General features: G+C 36.3%; 1 protein-coding gene across 6 annotated transcripts in view; it reads left to right on the top strand.

Annotated features, from left to right (window-relative positions):
• LOC105199212 (DNA helicase MCM8) overlaps positions 1 to 18453 on the top strand; it is a 164226-nt gene that overhangs the window by 49335 nt on the left and 96438 nt on the right. For all 6 annotated transcript variants that reach the window (XM_039456005.1, XM_039456002.1, XM_039456004.1 and 3 more), the window contains 2 exons: positions 6004 to 6159; positions 6241 to 6460. In XM_039456005.1, coding sequence (XP_039311939.1) covers positions 6004 to 6159; positions 6241 to 6460 — 376 coding nt within the window. The remainder of the gene's footprint in view (positions 1 to 6003; positions 6160 to 6240; positions 6461 to 18453) is intronic.

Genomic DNA, 18453 nt, shown 5'->3' with positions numbered 1-18453 from the left:
GCTGAAAGAGCACGTGCGACGAGAGTCCGGAGTCCTATGCTTAGAGAGAATCGAGATTCCTGGAACAGGAGTTGCGGTATACTACGATACGGCGACGGCAACACCAAGGCCGTTTCTGACGAGAGCTTTTTGTCGAGCGGCGTTTGACAGCGTCTATAACTTGGCTCATCCGGGTATCAAGGCGACGGTCAAACTCATATCACAGTAATATGTCTGGCCATCAATGAGAAGCGACTGCCGGAGCTGGGCCCGTACATGCATACCGTGTCAACGAGCCAAAATCACGAGGCACGTGGTCGCTCCGGTCAGAGAATTTTTTATACCATCCAGGAGGTTCGAGCATATTCATCTGGACATTGTTGTGATGCCGAGCTCAGAAAGAAAAAGATACTGCCTCACCTGCGTTGATTGGTTTACTCGATGGCCAGAGGTGTTTCCGCTGGAGGACCAAGAAGCAGAGACAGGCGATAAAGTGCCATGGAAGTAGCCGATGGACCGAGGTGCTGCCGACCGTTTTATTACGGGTGCGAGCAGCCTGGAGAGAAGACCTTTAGACAACGGCAGCCGAACTTGTCTACGGAGAAACGCTTCGTCTTCCGGGACAATTTTTAAGCCAACGACCGAGAGAGGATGTAAATGATGACGCTAATTTTGTCAAGGAATTGCGCCGTCATTTTGACGATTTGCGCCCGGTCAGTGGGATCCGCCACGGAGAGCGGCATCCGTTTATTTTCAAGGACCTGGAGACGGCTGATCAAGTTTTTGTTCGACACGATGGTCCGAGGACGATGTTGCAGCCACTTTATGATGGCCCGTTTGCAGTCGTGAGGCGTATGGACAGGGATCTTGTCGTACGCGTGCACGGCAAAGATGTAACAATCTCAATCGACCGCGTTAAACTGGCAAATCTGTTTACAGATTTGACGGCAGGTGCTGGTGAGGATCGAACAGCGACAACGCAAATAGGCAGCCAAAACATTAACACGCGAGGCCTTGACCGAGAACAGAGCGAAAACGCACTGACTCCCGAGGAACGAGGAGAGAGAGTGACGAGAGCAGGACGCAGGGTTTGTTTCCCGGACCGATTCTAGGCGGGCTTACGACGATAGAACAATTACCCTACTTAAACATATCTCAGTGTATGACGAAAATGTCAAATTCATAGTTGATTATGAAAAGACCCGAGATGCGAATCAGCATAGTTGTTAATATACCGGGTGTCCCAGACCACCCGTCCCACCCGATTTTTTCGTAAACGCGACATTTTAAAGAAAAATGTTTCAGACAAAAGTTGTAGGGTTTTAAAAGATCTATTTACTGATTTTATCAGTTTGACCTTGGATGGCGTCGCCAAGGTCAGATCAAAATAACATTAACTTTTTTAAATAGGACACCTCATTTTTGGTTCCAGAATCTAATAGCTGGTGTCAAGACCTTTCCAAAACACTATAAGAAAGTTTATTTTTGTTGAGTACTTTCCGAGTTGTGAGGCTTGAAAGTTACGGTGTACTGTAACCTTCAAGCGTCATAACTCGGAAAGTCCTTAACCAAAATAAACTTATTTATAGTGTTTTGGAAAGCTCTCGAAATCGACTACAAGAAAATGCAATGAAACATATAAGCAGAGGACACCGACTTCGCCCATGGTATCACGTCGAATAATGCTTTCTCTCTCGACCCAGCGTCGAGCGAGGAGGATGCACTATCGTAAAGCCCCCCACCACTTTCCGCCCGCACCCCGATCGTCGCCGCGCAGCCTAGACACACGTACGAGCGCGGCTCCGCGTGTGTGCGGCAGCCGAGCGCTAGCGTCGAGAGACACCATTTCTGCCGGTGCGTGTACCTATAGTCCTACGCGTAGAGTTTTGAAGATACCTAATTACCGAGATCTCTAACATTCGGTACAGCTCTATGATGCCGTTTATTCTTGATTTATTAATATTAATCTTCATTTAATGTTGATTATTGTAGCAATAAAGTAATTTTCACGAAAAAGCACCCTTACATACCACTCCTAAAAGTCATTGCTTAGAATTCATAATATTACGCAACTCGTCACCAATTCACGTTTTCTAATAAGCAACCCGGTCGTAAGCGTAATTTGTAGTTATGCCTTACCCGAACGAAGAAGCTGCGTTAATGATGTCAGTTTTGGGTAGAGCTGGAAGTTTTCGAGCAGCTGAAATAATGTGGCGAAATGAATATCCCGATCATACACCACATTCGCGCAAAGTTTTCAGTCGCTTACAACGTCGAATAATTGTAAAAGGTATTATTCAGCCGGATCATAATAAGGGAAGGCAAATTCATCGATCAGTTCGTTCAGTAAGAGCACCTGATGTAATTGCATCTGCCTTTGTAACCCCGAATGATTCTTTAAAGCGACGAGCAAGAGATAGTGGAATAAGTCGAAGCACGATCAGTCGAATTTTTCGTGAAAATTCATTCCATCCATATCGAATGTCACTTCACCAGGCCATGATATTGAACGATCATAGACAAAGACTGATATTCTGTAATTGGATTACTCAACAATTACCTAATTTCCATAGAAGTATTTTATTTTCTGATGAGTGCACCTTTAAAAGTGACGGCGAAATAAACACACATAATTTTCGTTATTGGGCACAAGAGAATCCACATTGGTATCGAGAAATGGATCATCAACGTATCTGGAAAGTCAATGTTTGGTGCGGAATTGTTGATACGCATATCGTGGGACCATTTTTCTTTCAAGAGAATTTAAACCGTTTTTATACGCCGATTTACTCGTAAACGAACTTCCACGTTTACTTGAAGATATTCCACTCCAATTACGTCTAAATATGTGGTTTCAACAGGATGGATGTCCCGCCCACACGTCTGTCATTGCTCGTCATCAACTGAACCGCATATTTCGCGGCCGATGGATAGGTAAACATGGTCCACATAATTGGCCACCACGATCACCGGACCTTACAATTTTAGATTATTATTTGTGGGGACGAATAAAAGACCTTGTATACCGCGAACGACCTACGACTGCAGAAGATATGAAAAACAGAATTCGACAAGTCATTCAGTCTCTAGATACTGACGAAATTCGTCGGGCGACGGATGATTTCCAAATTAGGGTAACAGCCTGTATAAATGCACGTGGTGGACATTTTGAACATCGAGACTGAACAACATGCGTATGCACAAAGGTGACGGCAAGGGGAACCACCTTATGAAAGCACCCCGACAAAGGTGACGGCAAGGGGAACCACCTTATGAAAGCATCCCGACAAAGGTGACGGCGAGGGGAACCACCTTAAAAAAGCACCCCGACAAAGGTGACGGCAAGGGGAACCACCTTATGAAAGCACCCCGACAAAGGTGACGGCAAGGGGAACCACCTTATGAAAGCACCCCGACAAAGGTGATGGCGAGGGGAACCACCTTAAAAAAGCACCCCGACAAAGGTGACGGCAAGGGGAACCACCTTATGAAAGCACCCCGACAAAGGTGACGGCGAGGGGAACCACCTTAAAAAAGCACCCCGATAAGGTGTAAGTACGATCTTGTTACCTACACGTGGTACACCTTAGGTAACGCTAATACCTACAGGCGGCACCGATTATTTCGTTTTTACATTTTAAAAATGTTACTTTGACTTATACCTTTATGCCCAAGATCGATCTCAAGGTCGAATTCAAGATCATCATCAGGTTGATCCCTCGAAATCATGCAAATTTTGTCTGAGCCATTTTTTTGTACAAGCACATCCCTACGTTTTAAAAGGGTGGGACGGGTGGTCTGAAACAGGTATATTTTTCATTGCATTTTCTTGTAGTCGATTTCGAGAGCTTTCCAAAACACTATAAATAAGTTTATTTTGGTTAAGGACTTTCCGAGTTATGACGCTTGAAGGTAACAGTACACCGTAACTTTCAAGCCTCACAACTCGGAAAGTACTCAACAAAAATAAACTTTCTTATAGTGTCTTGGAAAGGTCTTGACACCAGCTATTAGATTCTGGAACCAAAAATGAGGTGTCCTATTTAAAAAAGTTAATGTTATTTTGATCTGACCTTGGCGACGCCATCCAAGGTCAAACTGATAAAATCAGTAAATAGATCTTTTAAAACCCTATAACTTTTGTCTGAAACATTTTTCTTTAAAATGTCGGGTTTACGAAAAAATCGGGTGGGACGGGTGGTCTGGGACACCCGGTATATTTGTGTAATAGTTTTTTTTTGCTACTTAGACAGTCGGTTTTCTATACCTTCAATTTATTTTTCTGACTCAATTTCTTTTGACGCGCATTGAGCTAAATTAATGTATATAGCAGTAGGTGTTATTTATTATTTATTATTTATTTTATTTTAGTTAGTATTTAGTTAATATTCTGTGACTCATAGCTCGATTGCAAGCAACAATAAGAGCGCTTATCGTAGCGCCTATCACTAGCAGGGGGGTCCTGTGGCGACCGTTCGCCACATGCCCAACTGAAAGTTCGAAAATAATATTATTCAGGAAAATAAATAACGTGTTTGTCAGTCAAGATAAACATGCTTAGATAGCAAGAAACACAGTAAAAGACTACACAAAGTAGAGAAGATTCGCAAACAAGGAAAATCATAAATAGCTTCGAATTTGCGGACCAAAACGGTCATTCGAAGCTTATATAAAGCGGGCGAGAGAAGAAACGCTCTCTCGCCAAGTATTTTCTTGCCTCAACACATCGTACTTTGTAACTCGGGCGTCTTATATTTAAACCAAACGTTAGATATTAAACAGATAGAAAGGTCACTCGATCTCTTAGTTAATTTCTTTACAACTACACATACCTACAGACATTTAATCCCAAAGTATAAAAAAGATACATTTTTTGTAATTCTAAGTTTATCTTCAAAAATTTTATTTTAATAAGAAAACGAGGGAACGAGCAACTCAAAGTGGGAATTTTGCGCCGCTAGCCGGTAGACAATGCTGCTTCTCCCTCCTCACCGCGCCGCCTGCCGCACCAGCCACGGGCTTGGCAACCGACGGGCGGTCCTCGCACGCGGTAGGCAGGGAAAGTACGCGCTCATTTGCCGAACTTTATTAATTTTTATTTTGGTAACTATTGCGAGTATTGAAAAATGGTAAAGAAACGTTTCTTCTCAGTTTGACTTGCTCTATTAATTCACGAGGGCATAAGTAGCTATTTTCGCACACCCTGTATATAATTATATATATTCTTTTTTTCAATCTTACAATTTTATTGAATATTTAGTCATTGATTATGTAATATACATTATATGTATTTTACACTTTGGCAATATTTTCTCTTTGAAATAGATTTCATAACATTAATTTTAATAAACACTTTGCAATTACATATTGTTTATACAATCCTTATTTATTTTTATTTTATTTTTACTTTATATGTGCTTTAGCTATACTACTTTAGCATAGCTATTGACACATTACATGTTACATTTAAAACATTTATACTATTTATTTTATTTATTACATATTAAAAAATTTTCCACTTACGCTGTAACATATATTTTTCTAACCTTTTTACCAAAAACATTCCAGGACATGAATGACAGCGTAAATCATTTTATCTTTGTCTAACATTTGGTGAACAACAAGGATAAAATTAGTCCAAGATGGCGACGCTATGCTCTAAGTTATTCCGTTCAATGAACACGGAACATTTTTCGTGACCATTTTCAATCTCTGCAGTTACTTCTCCTTAATCTTATTTTGGGTTCAAGTTATTCCGTTTAGAGAACACAACACTTTTTGTGACCACTTTCAATCTCTGTAGTTACCTCTCTTTAATTTTACTTCATGCACGAAAGTAAAGTTTCTCCGGGAAGATCTCTCAGACTCATTTATGTATTTAAGGGTTAAATTTACATAACTAAATGTTTACTACATACTAAAGCAAAAGAACAAGAAACATTATCTATATAATAATCTATATAATTATCTATATAATTATAAGATAAACATATATAATTATAAGATTATCTTATAATGCTTTAGGTTCAAGGAGCCGACGATAGTACAACTAAAAAAGAAGTCGGAACACCATTCTCATTATATATGAAGGCAATAACAGTTATCAATAACAAACATAGATATCAAAATAAAAGTTCCATGAGTACTGACATTTCGCTAAAAAACTATTTAGCTATACAGGTATTTTTTTATTAAATATAAAATGAGAAGCTAATATTATGTTTTCAAAGAAATAATTTATATTTTTTTTGTTATATGTAGAACATATATAAAAAGCCAAATCTTTTTGCATTATTAGTACATTCTTTATGTCCTAATATATATGGTCATGAAATAGTTAAAGCTGGACTGATATTGAGTTTATTTGGAGGTAATGCAAAACGTACGCAATTACGAGATGACATACATATTCTGTTAGTCGGAGATCCTGGCCTAGGCAAGTCGCAGATGTTACAAGCGTGCGCTCGAATATCTTCAAAAGGTATACATAAAAAAAAGAGATCGATTATAATTATTCGGAATTGATTTTTTTTAAATATGTTGTTAATTACACAAATTTAGAAGATAATTTTTACATTTGTTCAATTTTAGTTTTAAGAGCTGAAGCAACTCAAAACTATGGGAAATTAAAGTATTTTAAAAAATTTGAGATTTTTGAAAAATTTAACAAGGAACATATTACGAGTGTCTAGCGTCGGTTTTATTCTCCTTGAAATATGTTGTTAAACACGAAAATCTAAGAGACCCGTATTTTTTATATCGGCGGAATCTCATGTTTAGGGCATGAAACACTCCTTCGAAAAAAAACGGTATTTCTGTTTTAAGGCAAATATCGTTGAAAGTATAGAGAGAGAAAAAATTTTTTTAACAAAAGTTAAAATACGATTTAAAGAATACTTTAAAGTTGTAAAGAAAAAAAATTTTGTTTTGTTTAACAAAATACCTCCACCACCCAAAGTTTTTTCAAATTTTTCAACTTTTTTTAAGCCAGATTAAAGGTATTTTTTTTCTAAATCCAACCATATATTGGGAGTACAAATTAGTTCAGTCTGTTTTTTTGTGGTTAAAAATGCATTCATTTCAGGACAAATTGAATGAACATATTAATCAAAGTATTGTCCATTGCTGGCTACTACTTTTTCCCACCTTTCAGGTAATTTTTGAATTCTATTGAAAAAATGTCTCGTCTTTTGAGACAATTGAAGTTAGGAGCCAATTTTCGATTTTTGCGAAAGAAGTGAGCCGGTGCCCTTCCAAATTGTGCTGCATTTTTTGAAACTACTCCCTACATGATTTATTAGTTGGAGCATTGTCACCATAGGCTTCTACCAGCATTTAATGCGCTTCAGCTGCACTTTTTTTTCTAATTAAAGCAAAAAACTAAAACCTCCCGTCGTAAATGCTGCTTAGTTAATACAAAAGTTGACATATTCAACATAGTAAAAAACAGGAGTTTTGTATGAAACTCAAACGATATGTACTGAATATTATTAACAAATGTTTAACCTTTTTGAAACAACCGGAATCAGCTGTCACTATGACACATTCATAACAGCCAGAGCCATCTTTTGGAAACGGACCGAACTAATTTGCACTCCCAATATAATAAAAGTATTTTACAATTATAGTAGATTTGGATGATGGGGGTATTTTGTTATCCCTTAAAAACACATATTGAAAATTTCCTTAGATTTTCGATTGCTTACTGTGTGAAGGCGGAATGAGGAAAAAGATTCGGTCTAGGTGGAAAAAAAGTTTGAAGTCTGCTCTATTGACTGCTACGATTGATCAACTTCATTTTAGTTTAACTAAAATAAAATAGCATAAAACTAAAGTTTTTTTTTGGGAAGATTGTCTAAACCTACTTATGTGTTTAAGGGTTAAACAAAACAAAAAAAAGTTTTTTCTTTACAACTTTAAAGTATTCTTTAAACCGTAGGGAAGTTTGGGGAGTTGTGAGCCGAGTTTTGTTTTTAAATAATATTTACCACAAAAATTGATATTTTATACACTTAAAAGGTTGGATTCTTTAGTACACCTTAAAAGTTAACTACTGGCTTAAGAAGTTTATTGAAAGGCATAATGGTTGTAAAATTTTATGCTTAAAAAAAGTGTATTTTTAAAATTTTCAAAGATTTTGGGGAGTTGTGAGCCACAACTTAAAATGGAAGATAATGACATATTTTGGTGATTATTCTTTATTTAAGTTGTAGAAAAAAGAAAATTAAGATAATTCTATAAAATGATAAAAATATAAAGTCCGTATAATCTGATTGGTCCGATTTACAGTGAACACAGGTATAATAGCCGGTTTTTAAATTGGCATATTTCAAGTGCACATCTTTATCGCATTCATTGCAATGTATGGAATTGTTTTTGTTCAATTTCTTTGGCATAGCACCTTTGCAGATGATGTAGAATTCTTCTAAAACAAAATTGTTTAATTTTTCATTTGAAGCGATTGAAGGATCTACGTTTGCCTTATTTAGTTTCGAAATGTAAAGTCAATTTTGAATCAATTTGCACCTATTATATGTTATATGTTCGACCAACCAACCACACCGCTTTCTTCTCAATCGTCACCTCTTTGATGACTATGGCATTAATATCGATTACCAGCCACTATAGCATTAATATCGATCACTGGCTTATTAGATTTACCTGTATACTTATGACGCATGATGACTGTATCTACAATTAAAACACGAAAAATCACGAAAACTACTAAATTTACTATGAAATTGCATGAAACATCCAACCTATGCATGAATATTGCGAAATACACATGAAAGATGCCAACTTAAGTTGAAAAAAATAGCAAAAATATAGTGGCTCACAACTCCCCAAAAGTGGTAGCTCAATTCTCCAAATGCTACATTATTAAAATGGTCGCATGATTAACACATCGAATGTTCAGGCAAAATTTCTGTTGTGCATCGAAACGGTAGTTTACCACTAATAATTTTGTAATATATTTATTTTTGCAATCAGCTCGAAAAAAATAAGTAAGATCAAAAATACAAATAATCGAAAAAAACTTTTTGAAAAAAATTAAAAATCAAAATCTGGATAGACACTTAGATTGTGTGTTGACGCGACGAGTGCTAGTTAAAAAGTAAGATCGTATGGAGAGAAACATTTTACCGTAATTGGAACATGTTAAAATTTCAAATATGGCCGACTTTGAGTACTGGCTCACAACTCCCCACGACTCACAACTTCCTAAACTTCCTTACAATTTTTGTTTAAAAAATTTTTTTCTTATACTTTTGACGGTATTTGCTCCGAAAGAGCAATACCATTTTTTTTCAAAGGGGAGTTTCACCCCCTAAATGAGATTCCGCCGATATAAAAAAATGCGGGTCTCTTAGATTTTTGTATTTAAACAACATATTTTAAGGAGAATTAAATCGACGCCGGATATCTGTCACATGTCCCTTGTAAGTATATAGTTTATTTTAAGGATATAAAAACGGACTTAAACCGAAAGAATATTTTGGTTCAGTTACATTTACAGTTTAATAAAAAAGTGAAATAACTGTTTCAGTTTCAATTGTGATTTTTCAATCAATGAAGAAAACTGAAAATATTTAAAGAGTGATGCCAGAATGACCTGTTTTTGGTCCATTTCTTGGACCTCGAATTTCAAACTTTTTTAAATGCCAAATAGTACTATATAATGGAACATTACTTACATAGCATGTAATATTTCTGTGATATTACAGAAATATCATTTTTTTATTGCAATATTACAATGAAATATAGCAGAAATATCATTGAAATATTACTGTGATACCACAGTAATATCAAAATGTTTGCGAAAACGCATCACAGTAATATTATTGTGATATTTTATAATAATATTATTGTGATATTATACAATATTTTTGTGATGTTTAAATAATATTGCAAGAAAATGAATAAATAATTTTAATGATTTTTTTTATTTTTATTGTTATTCTTAATATTATTTTAAAAATTTTTACATGTAATATCCCAAACAGCACCGGGTCGACTATTAGTCGGCAATAAGTCGACTTGTAATTAATTTGCAATCACCTATACATTTACTACGAAATATTTTTTCTCATAATGACATTTATCACAATCATAATTTTACATTTCAAATATAAAAATATTCTATCGAAAATATGGGATAAAAATCAATTTCAAAAAAAGGAATTAATCGGGATTTTTGCACTGAAAATATGGTAATAAAACCGATTGAAATTAAGATCAGAACCCAGATAGATTTATTAAAACAGAATACATTAATGTAAACGTAATAAATGTTTACAAAAAAATAATATTTCTTGTATCTTTTTCGTTAAAAAGGATTAAAAAAAAATTAAATTTGAATTAAACGTATAATTTATGTAAAAAATTAAATAACAATACAAATTGTTATTTATATGTAAAAATACAAAATTTTATGTGGAACAGCGTTCCACACACATGTCGCGTTTGAAAAAAATAAGAGAGAGTATTCGTCTCAAGATTGCAACGAACAGCTCCTAGAATTCTCACTGAAGTATGAGTTGGGAAGTCGGCCGCGGTGGCGCCTATATATAAGGCTTGTGACCGCACTCGACTCACGAAAAGATCCTCCGCGGCGTGGACGCCTAACGGTCGTGCCAGCACTCACTTGTTAAATCCATTTCAATCCAAAATTACAGGATTTCATAAATTATAATTAAATCGAATTTTAATGCAATGTGACACGCTGAGACGCTGACAATTTTTGTGTGCCATTTTTAAATAGACAACATTTTGATGACAACACTATAAATCACGTTAACAAATTTGTAAAATTGTCCAAAAGCTATGCATTTTTTAGTAATTAGTAAACAACTGTCAAGAAAAAAAATAGTTTTTGAACAATTTATAAATTTGTTAAAATTATTTACAATGTTATTTTATTAAAATAGCCTCTTATTTAAAAATAGCACGCAAGAATTTTCATTGTCTTATCGTATCATTTCTTGCGACTAATGTCAGGATTACTAAATGTGGTTGCTGAGAGTATTTAGAAGTCTTAACGCAATTAAATTAAAAAATGTTTATATTATGCTTTACATTTAAACAATTTATAAAATTAAAAAAATAAAAATTTTTGAATTTTCTTGAATGTTTGGAAATTTTTAACAGCATAGAGATATATTAAATTAAAAAAAAGAAAGAAATATATATAGAATATATTTTTATCTTCCATATATGTAATATATGTAAGATTATAATATAAAATATTATAAAATAAATGAAACTTTTGTTTTTCACCTGAAATTAAACGGATTATTTTGGATTATATATTTATCCGATTATTTAAATTGATTTAGATTGAGAAAAGTATGGATAAGAATGTAATTATTTCGGATTAGAAATAATTCGCGAAAGCGATATTAAAATCAATTACGATTTGTATAGAATTAAAACCGATTACTTTTTAATCCACTTGTGGATTAAATTGATTAAAACAGCTTAAAACCGATTAAACAGAATTTTGTTTCAATTGGTTTTAATCTCACATTTTTGGCAGGGATAGAAAAAAATAACATTGATATAATTAATTAAAACAATAAGTAATATTGTTACGAACTAAAATGTTATAAACTGTTTACCATTAGTATGATTTTTTTTTTAACAGTAAACACAGAAAAAATATTAAGATCAAATCAACAATTTATTGTTTCATATATAAGCAAGAATATAAAATCTTGTAAGAATTTCTAATTTTAAACAGATATAATTTGCTTACATGGAGAAAATTTTTCTCTTTATGTAAACAAATTATATCTGTTTAAGATTATAAATTCTTCCAAGAAGTTGTAACGATACGACTTTTCTTGCAGTCGCGGATCAGCTTGCCGGTGCCAGGTTCGAGAAATGAAAGAACTCCGATTTGTAAAGAAATTAACAAAAATATTTATTTTATTTTAAATAAGTATCTCTCCACACTCCGTAATACATAAATAAAAATTTTATTATTTAGGGAGGAAGTTGACACCTTCGGAACTCGTGTTCCTCGGTACGTTTATTCACACGCGGAGAGAACTTAAACTAAATTATAACGCTCGCGGTGTCAATTGAAATCTTAGACAACTAATATCGCTTGAACACAAGTCTTAACACGGTGACGTGGTTTGTACAAAATAACGCTCGGAAAGGAATAAGGAAACTAAATCGCAGATCTTACAGACTAACGCTCGGATACAAAAATATTATGAGAAAACGCGGACTTAATGCTAACGCAACTTAATAACTAACGCTCGCCTGAGGAAGGCGTCAAGATACGCTCGCTTCTCTAGGAGGGCGCTTATTTGGACGGAACGCTCGGGACGGAGGATATCCGAGGAAAGTCCGGCGAGGAAGTTGGAACTCCGAGTAAACGCGTCATCGCCGACTGAGTGGAATTATTATAAATTCGCTCTGAAAATAAAACGAAAATTAAGAATCAACAATACAGGACAGGTAGGTAACGAAGCGGGTACCGAGTACGCCCGGTATCAGGAAGTCGAGAACGCCCGGCACAGGAAGCCGGAGACGGCTGATTTCAAGTAGCCGAGAACACCCGGCACAGAAGTACGGAACAGAATAACCGAATACGCCCGGTCTCAGGAGGCCGTAAACGGCCTGTGTCAGGAAGTCGAGAATGCCCGGCACAGGAGTGCGGATAACCGAGAACACCCGGTGTCAGGGGTTTTCAAGAAACCGAGTACACCCGGTATAAGGAAGCCGAGAACACCCAGCCAAAGAGCTTCGAATACTCCCGCAGTGTCGGTACCGGTGATTTGGAACCGACTGGTCGCTCCTTCCTGGTGTGGCTCCGTATTTATACCCTCTGGCCGCACACGCAGTCGGAACCACGTGTTTACTCCACTTTTCGGCGCGCACCTACGCGCACGTGCTCGCGCGTGACGTCACGCGACTGGGCGCGAAAGCGAGCGAGATGGAGAACGGAACCGACGTCACGTGGTCGGGCGTGAGAGCGAAAGAGACGGAACGATATGTTGTAATTGGGCGTGCGAGCGAGAAAGAAATATAATTTATCTGCGTAACGATGCTATCGTTACAAAGTTTTATATCCTTGATTATATAATATGTGAAACAATGAATTGTTGATTTAATACTAAATTTTTTTTTGTGCAGTTTAAAAGATAAACTAGTAAATATCTAAACTAATAATAAAGTAAATTAATTCTTTTTTCTTAACTTTCACTTTTATTCCCTGAAAGGGCAAGGACATTATTATTTTATTTTTAAGTTGATTTCTTCTATAGGATACCAAAATTACCAAGAATATTAAGAATACTGAAAATATCGAAATTAATTGAAGAGATAGTGATGTTGCATTAATAAGACATAACAGAAACGTCATTTGACATTATCTTGTTCTTTAGGATTAAATTTTGCAACAATATATTGCAACTATATCACTGGAGTATTTCAGTGTTATTATCAACGTAATATTTCTACGATATTGCAATATTTCTGTGCTATCACAGAAATATTACGTGCTATGTGAGTAATCCCCAGAAATTTTAAGATGAGCATAAGCGCAGTTCTGGAGATATAAAAGGTTGAAAGTGGAGTTTCATAACACAGGGCACTGTTTTTAGACTTCTTTTCTGTTGTTTGAATAAAAGTTACCATTTCTCATATATTTTTGTGCGTTGAACACGAATCTGGTAAGCAAATTGTTCTATTACGTCAGATTTCTTAGAAAAGTGTCAAAAATGATTATTTTTACCTCACTATGGTGTTCAAAAAAATTTATTTTTATCTATCTAAATATCTATCTAAAAATATATATACAGGGTGTCCGTCCATAAATGTCCGAGCAAATATCTCGTAACTGGTTGAAGTTAGAAGAAAGTTTAATAAGGAAAATTTACATGGTTTTTAGTCGGCTACAAAATGCACGTAAAGAAATTTTTTTTACTCGTCACCTTTTTGAGTTATGAAGGTCAATGTTGGTTTTTTAAATGGGTACCTATAATTTTTTTTGCATATTTACATAGTAGAGGTAATTTTCAATCAAAATTATATTAGGAAAAAAATTGCTACGACGCATCGTTTACGAGATAATCGGCATGCAAAGTATTAAAGTAATAATTTGGATCGAGTATTGTTGAACAAATTTGGAATATCAAATAGGTTGAGAAAGTAAACATTGTTTTTTCATGAAATATTTATTAACAAATTAATTAAGAAATGGTTCGAAATTGTTACCATCATGATCGATACAGCATTCAACGCGTTTTATAATGTTTCTTATTGTTAACTGCAGCATTTCTGTTGTAATACTTTCAACAGCTCTAGTGATTTTATGTCGTAAATCTTTTTCATTTTCAGGAATAGTTACATAAACAATATCCTTAATATACCCCCAAAGGAAAAAATCGCAAGGTGTCAAGTCCGGAGATCTCGGTGGCCATCGTACAGGACCATTAGTACCCATCCAACAATTAGGAAATCTATTATTTAAAAAGTTAATTACAGCACGTGTATTGTGTGCTGGAGCACCATCTTGTTGAAAAATAATATTTCGAAAAACTGATAATGGAAGATCGCGTAAATAATCTGAGAAAGTTGTTTGCAAGAATTCCAAGTATTTGTCACCATTAAGATGACCATGGAAAAAGAAAGGTCCAATAATTTTTGTTCCGATGATTCCGCACCATACGTTCACCGAAAATCTGCGTTGGAAACCTTTATCTCTTTTCGCATGTGGATTCACATCGGACCAAGTATGCACGTTATGTCGATTTTCCATACCACAATTGGAAAAACAAGATTCATCAGACCATAATATTTTATTAAGAAAACCAAAGTCAGTGCGATAATTAACTCGAAGCCAGTGGCAGAACATTAATCGGCGATCTGCATCTCCTTCATGTAAAGCTTGTACTAAATTATCACGAAACGGTTTGAATTTGAATTTTTTTAGTACAGCGTGTACGTAACTTTTCGATAATTCTAAATTACGTGCTACTGTTCTTATGGATGTACGTCTGTTATCAATAAAACTTAATAGCACACTTGTCTCTTTTTCTTCATCTGTTTGGATTGTACGTCGTTGTCTTGTTAGCGATCCTGTTTGACGCAATTGATCTTCAATTCGTCGAAATGTACGATTATTTGGTATTCTTCGTTCTGGATATTTTTGTTGATAAAGTAATCATGCTTCATTTTCATTACGCATACTTAAATACCAGATCTCGAGCATATCACACTTTTCCGTAATTGTAAACATTGTTCTCACGCGCTCGTATGTAGACGATTGACTAACAGACTCATACTACCCTGTAATTCATATTACGTGCTATACAAATACTTTATTTACAAATCAAACAGTCGTGTATTTTGAAAAGTTGAAGGTCAGCGATCCTGTTCGATATAACAGACTTCATACGAGCGCGTGAGAACAATGTTTACAATTACGGAAAAGTGTGATATGCTCGAGATGTGGTATTACAACAGAAGTTGGGGGTATATTAAGGATATTGTTTATGCAACTATTCCTGAAAATGAAGAAGATTTACGACATAAAATCACTAGAGCTGTTGAAAGTATTACAACAGAAATGCTGCAGTTAACAATAAGAAACATTATAAAACGCGTTGAATGCTGTATCGATCATGATGATAACAATTTCGAACCATTTCTTAATTAATTTGTTAATAAATATTTCATGAAAAAACAATGTTTACTTTCTCAACCTATTTGATATTCCAAATTTGTTCAACAATACTCGATCCAAATTATTACTTTAATACTTTGCATGCCGATTATCTCGTAAACGATGCGTCGTAGCAATTTTTTTCCTAATATAATTTTGATTGAAAATTACCTCTACTATGTAAATATGCAAAAAAAATTATAGATACCCATTTAAAAAACCTACATTGACCTTCATAACTCAAAAAGGTGACGAGTAAAAAAAATTTCTTTACGTGCATTTTGTAGCCGACTAAAAACCATGTAAATTTTCCTTATTAAACTTTCTTCTAACTTCAACCAGTTACGAGATATTTGCTCGGACATTTATGGACGGACACCCTGTATACATATATATACAGGGTAGTCAAAAAGTATCGGACCCCTCCAATATTTCCGTTCCCTTGCATTTTACAAGAAAATGTTTCAGACAAAAGTTGTAGGGTTTAAAAAGATCTATTTACTGATCTTATAAGTTTGACCTCGGATGGCGTTGCCAAGGTCAGATCGAAATTACATTAACTTTTTTAAATGGAACACCTAACTTTTTATTGCATATTCTTGTAGCTTATCTCGAGACCTTTCCAAAACACTACAAGAAAGTTTATTTTCGTTGAGTACTTTCCGAGTTGTGAGGCTTGAAAGCTACAGTGTACTGTAGTGGGTCCAGCCAGTTAAGGCAAGAGTGGCGTGTGGGTCCGGCCAGTTAAGGCAAGTGTGGCGTGTGTCCGGCCAGTTAAGGCAAGTGTGGCGTGTGTCCGGCCAGTTAAGGCAAGAGTGGCCTTAACTGGCTGGACCCACACTACAGTACACTGTAGCTTTCAAGCCTCACAACTCGGAAGTACTCAACGAAAATAAACTTTCTTGTAGTGTTTTGGAAAGGTCTCGAGATAAGCTACAAGAATATGCAATAAAAAGTTAGGTGTTCCATTTAAAAAAGTTAATGTAATTTCGATCTGACCTTGGCGACGACATCCAAGGTCAAACTTATAAGATCAGTAAATAGATCTTTTTAAACCCTACAACTTTTGTCTGAAACATTTTCTTGTAAAATGCAAGGGAACGGAAATATTGGGGGGTCCGATACTTTTTGACTACCCTGTATATATATATATATATATATATATATATATATATATATATATATATATGAAGCATTCCACGTGAAAGGGGGCCACCTAAAAATAAAATGTTTGCAATTTTTAACCCTTAAACACACCGATGCTGTAAAATATAGTGTGACGATGCACTCCGTATGAAGCATCGCCCCGGCGAACATTGGCCGAAAAGGCCGCCAGGCCATAACCGGGGGTGCCTCGGGCACCCGTTTTTAAGAATCCGAATACCGCGATACCGCTTGGCGACAAACACCGCCAGAGGAGACGCGCCGAGCCATCGCACGCGCTGATTCGCATGCGCTGATTCGCACGCGCACTCGGAGGACACGCGGTCTTCCCTACCCCGACGACTCCGCCGTCAAGCGCCGAAAAGATAACGGAGGCGAGCGGAGTCGCTCGGTATAAATAGGGCCACCGCGACGAGAAACAGCGACTCCGTCACCGACCAACTTTCCGAACGATTCGCTGTGTTGGTGATATCCTGCTCCCGAAGTCGGAAACCCGGTCGAAGAGTGCTTGGCCGCGGCGAGAGGGTACTCCGCCTCCGATGCAAATTCATTCCAAATACACTAGCCTCCACGAACCGAGACCCGCTCAAGCACCAAGAGTCTTGGTCAACGAGCCGGTCCCCGGCGACCCGGAGGCTATCCTCCTCACCTCGCGACACCCACCCAAACCGCGACCGCCGTGTTTGGGGTCCCGGATCAAGTTACTTGACGGGGTGCCGCGCGTCCAGCCTACCTGCGACGATCCCGTCGCAACCGCCATACCGCGCGGGAAGTCGACCCGCCCGCAAGAACCGCGACACGACGGCTAGCCCGCAGACCGTACCGCAAAACCACGCCCATCGCGTCACGAAGCACGGCACGTTGGCCGCGTCCACGCAAAGACTACACCGGTAGACTGTTGTACGATCTGGCGACGATCAAAGCGCGTCGACACTTATATATATAGATATATAGATGTATGTATATTATCGTGTATATATTGTCCGTCCCACTACCTAAAATATACGTCGATTTAAAACTGTAGAGTTAACGTGGCGATATTGCGTGTGAGATAAAGAAGGTGCAGTCATTAGAGTGATACTAAACGTTTATTACGCATCAGCGCACAACAAAACTAATACATATAAAAGACGAAAGAATACAGAATAGGAGTGCAAAAGAAATGTGGCAACGCAATCGAACGATGTCTTGTCTCGGTGTCGCAGGCGGTCTTAAAACCGTCAGCACGCAGCCTCTGCGATTGTACTAAAAAAATGTTTTTTTTAGTACAAGCGCTAATATCGATATAATCGATTATCGACTGTTAGAAATTATCTCTAACACCCTCCCTTAATTTCTATCAGTCTAACATGTATCTTAAAAATGAGTTCTGATCAAAGTAAAAAAAAACATATCACTTATAGTATTAATCTTCTATAACAGTTTTTCCTTATCATTAATACAAAAGACAAAAAACATGTAATAGCTTAACCAACTAAAGCATTTTTATGGATATTAAATTTAACTTTTCCTAATGGTTTAGTAAATAAATCTGCAAGTTGCTTATCACTCTGACAATAGCTTATGCTAATAGTTCCTTTCTTTAATTCTTCATGAATGAAGTGATATTTAACGTCTATGTGCTTTGAGCG

The sequence above is a fragment of the Solenopsis invicta genome, chromosome 12, assembly GCF_016802725.1.
Source record: "Solenopsis invicta isolate M01_SB chromosome 12, UNIL_Sinv_3.0, whole genome shotgun sequence".
Lineage (NCBI taxonomy): Eukaryota > Metazoa > Arthropoda > Insecta > Hymenoptera > Formicidae > Solenopsis > Solenopsis invicta.
This window is presented reverse-complemented; position numbering and strand designations above follow the sequence as displayed.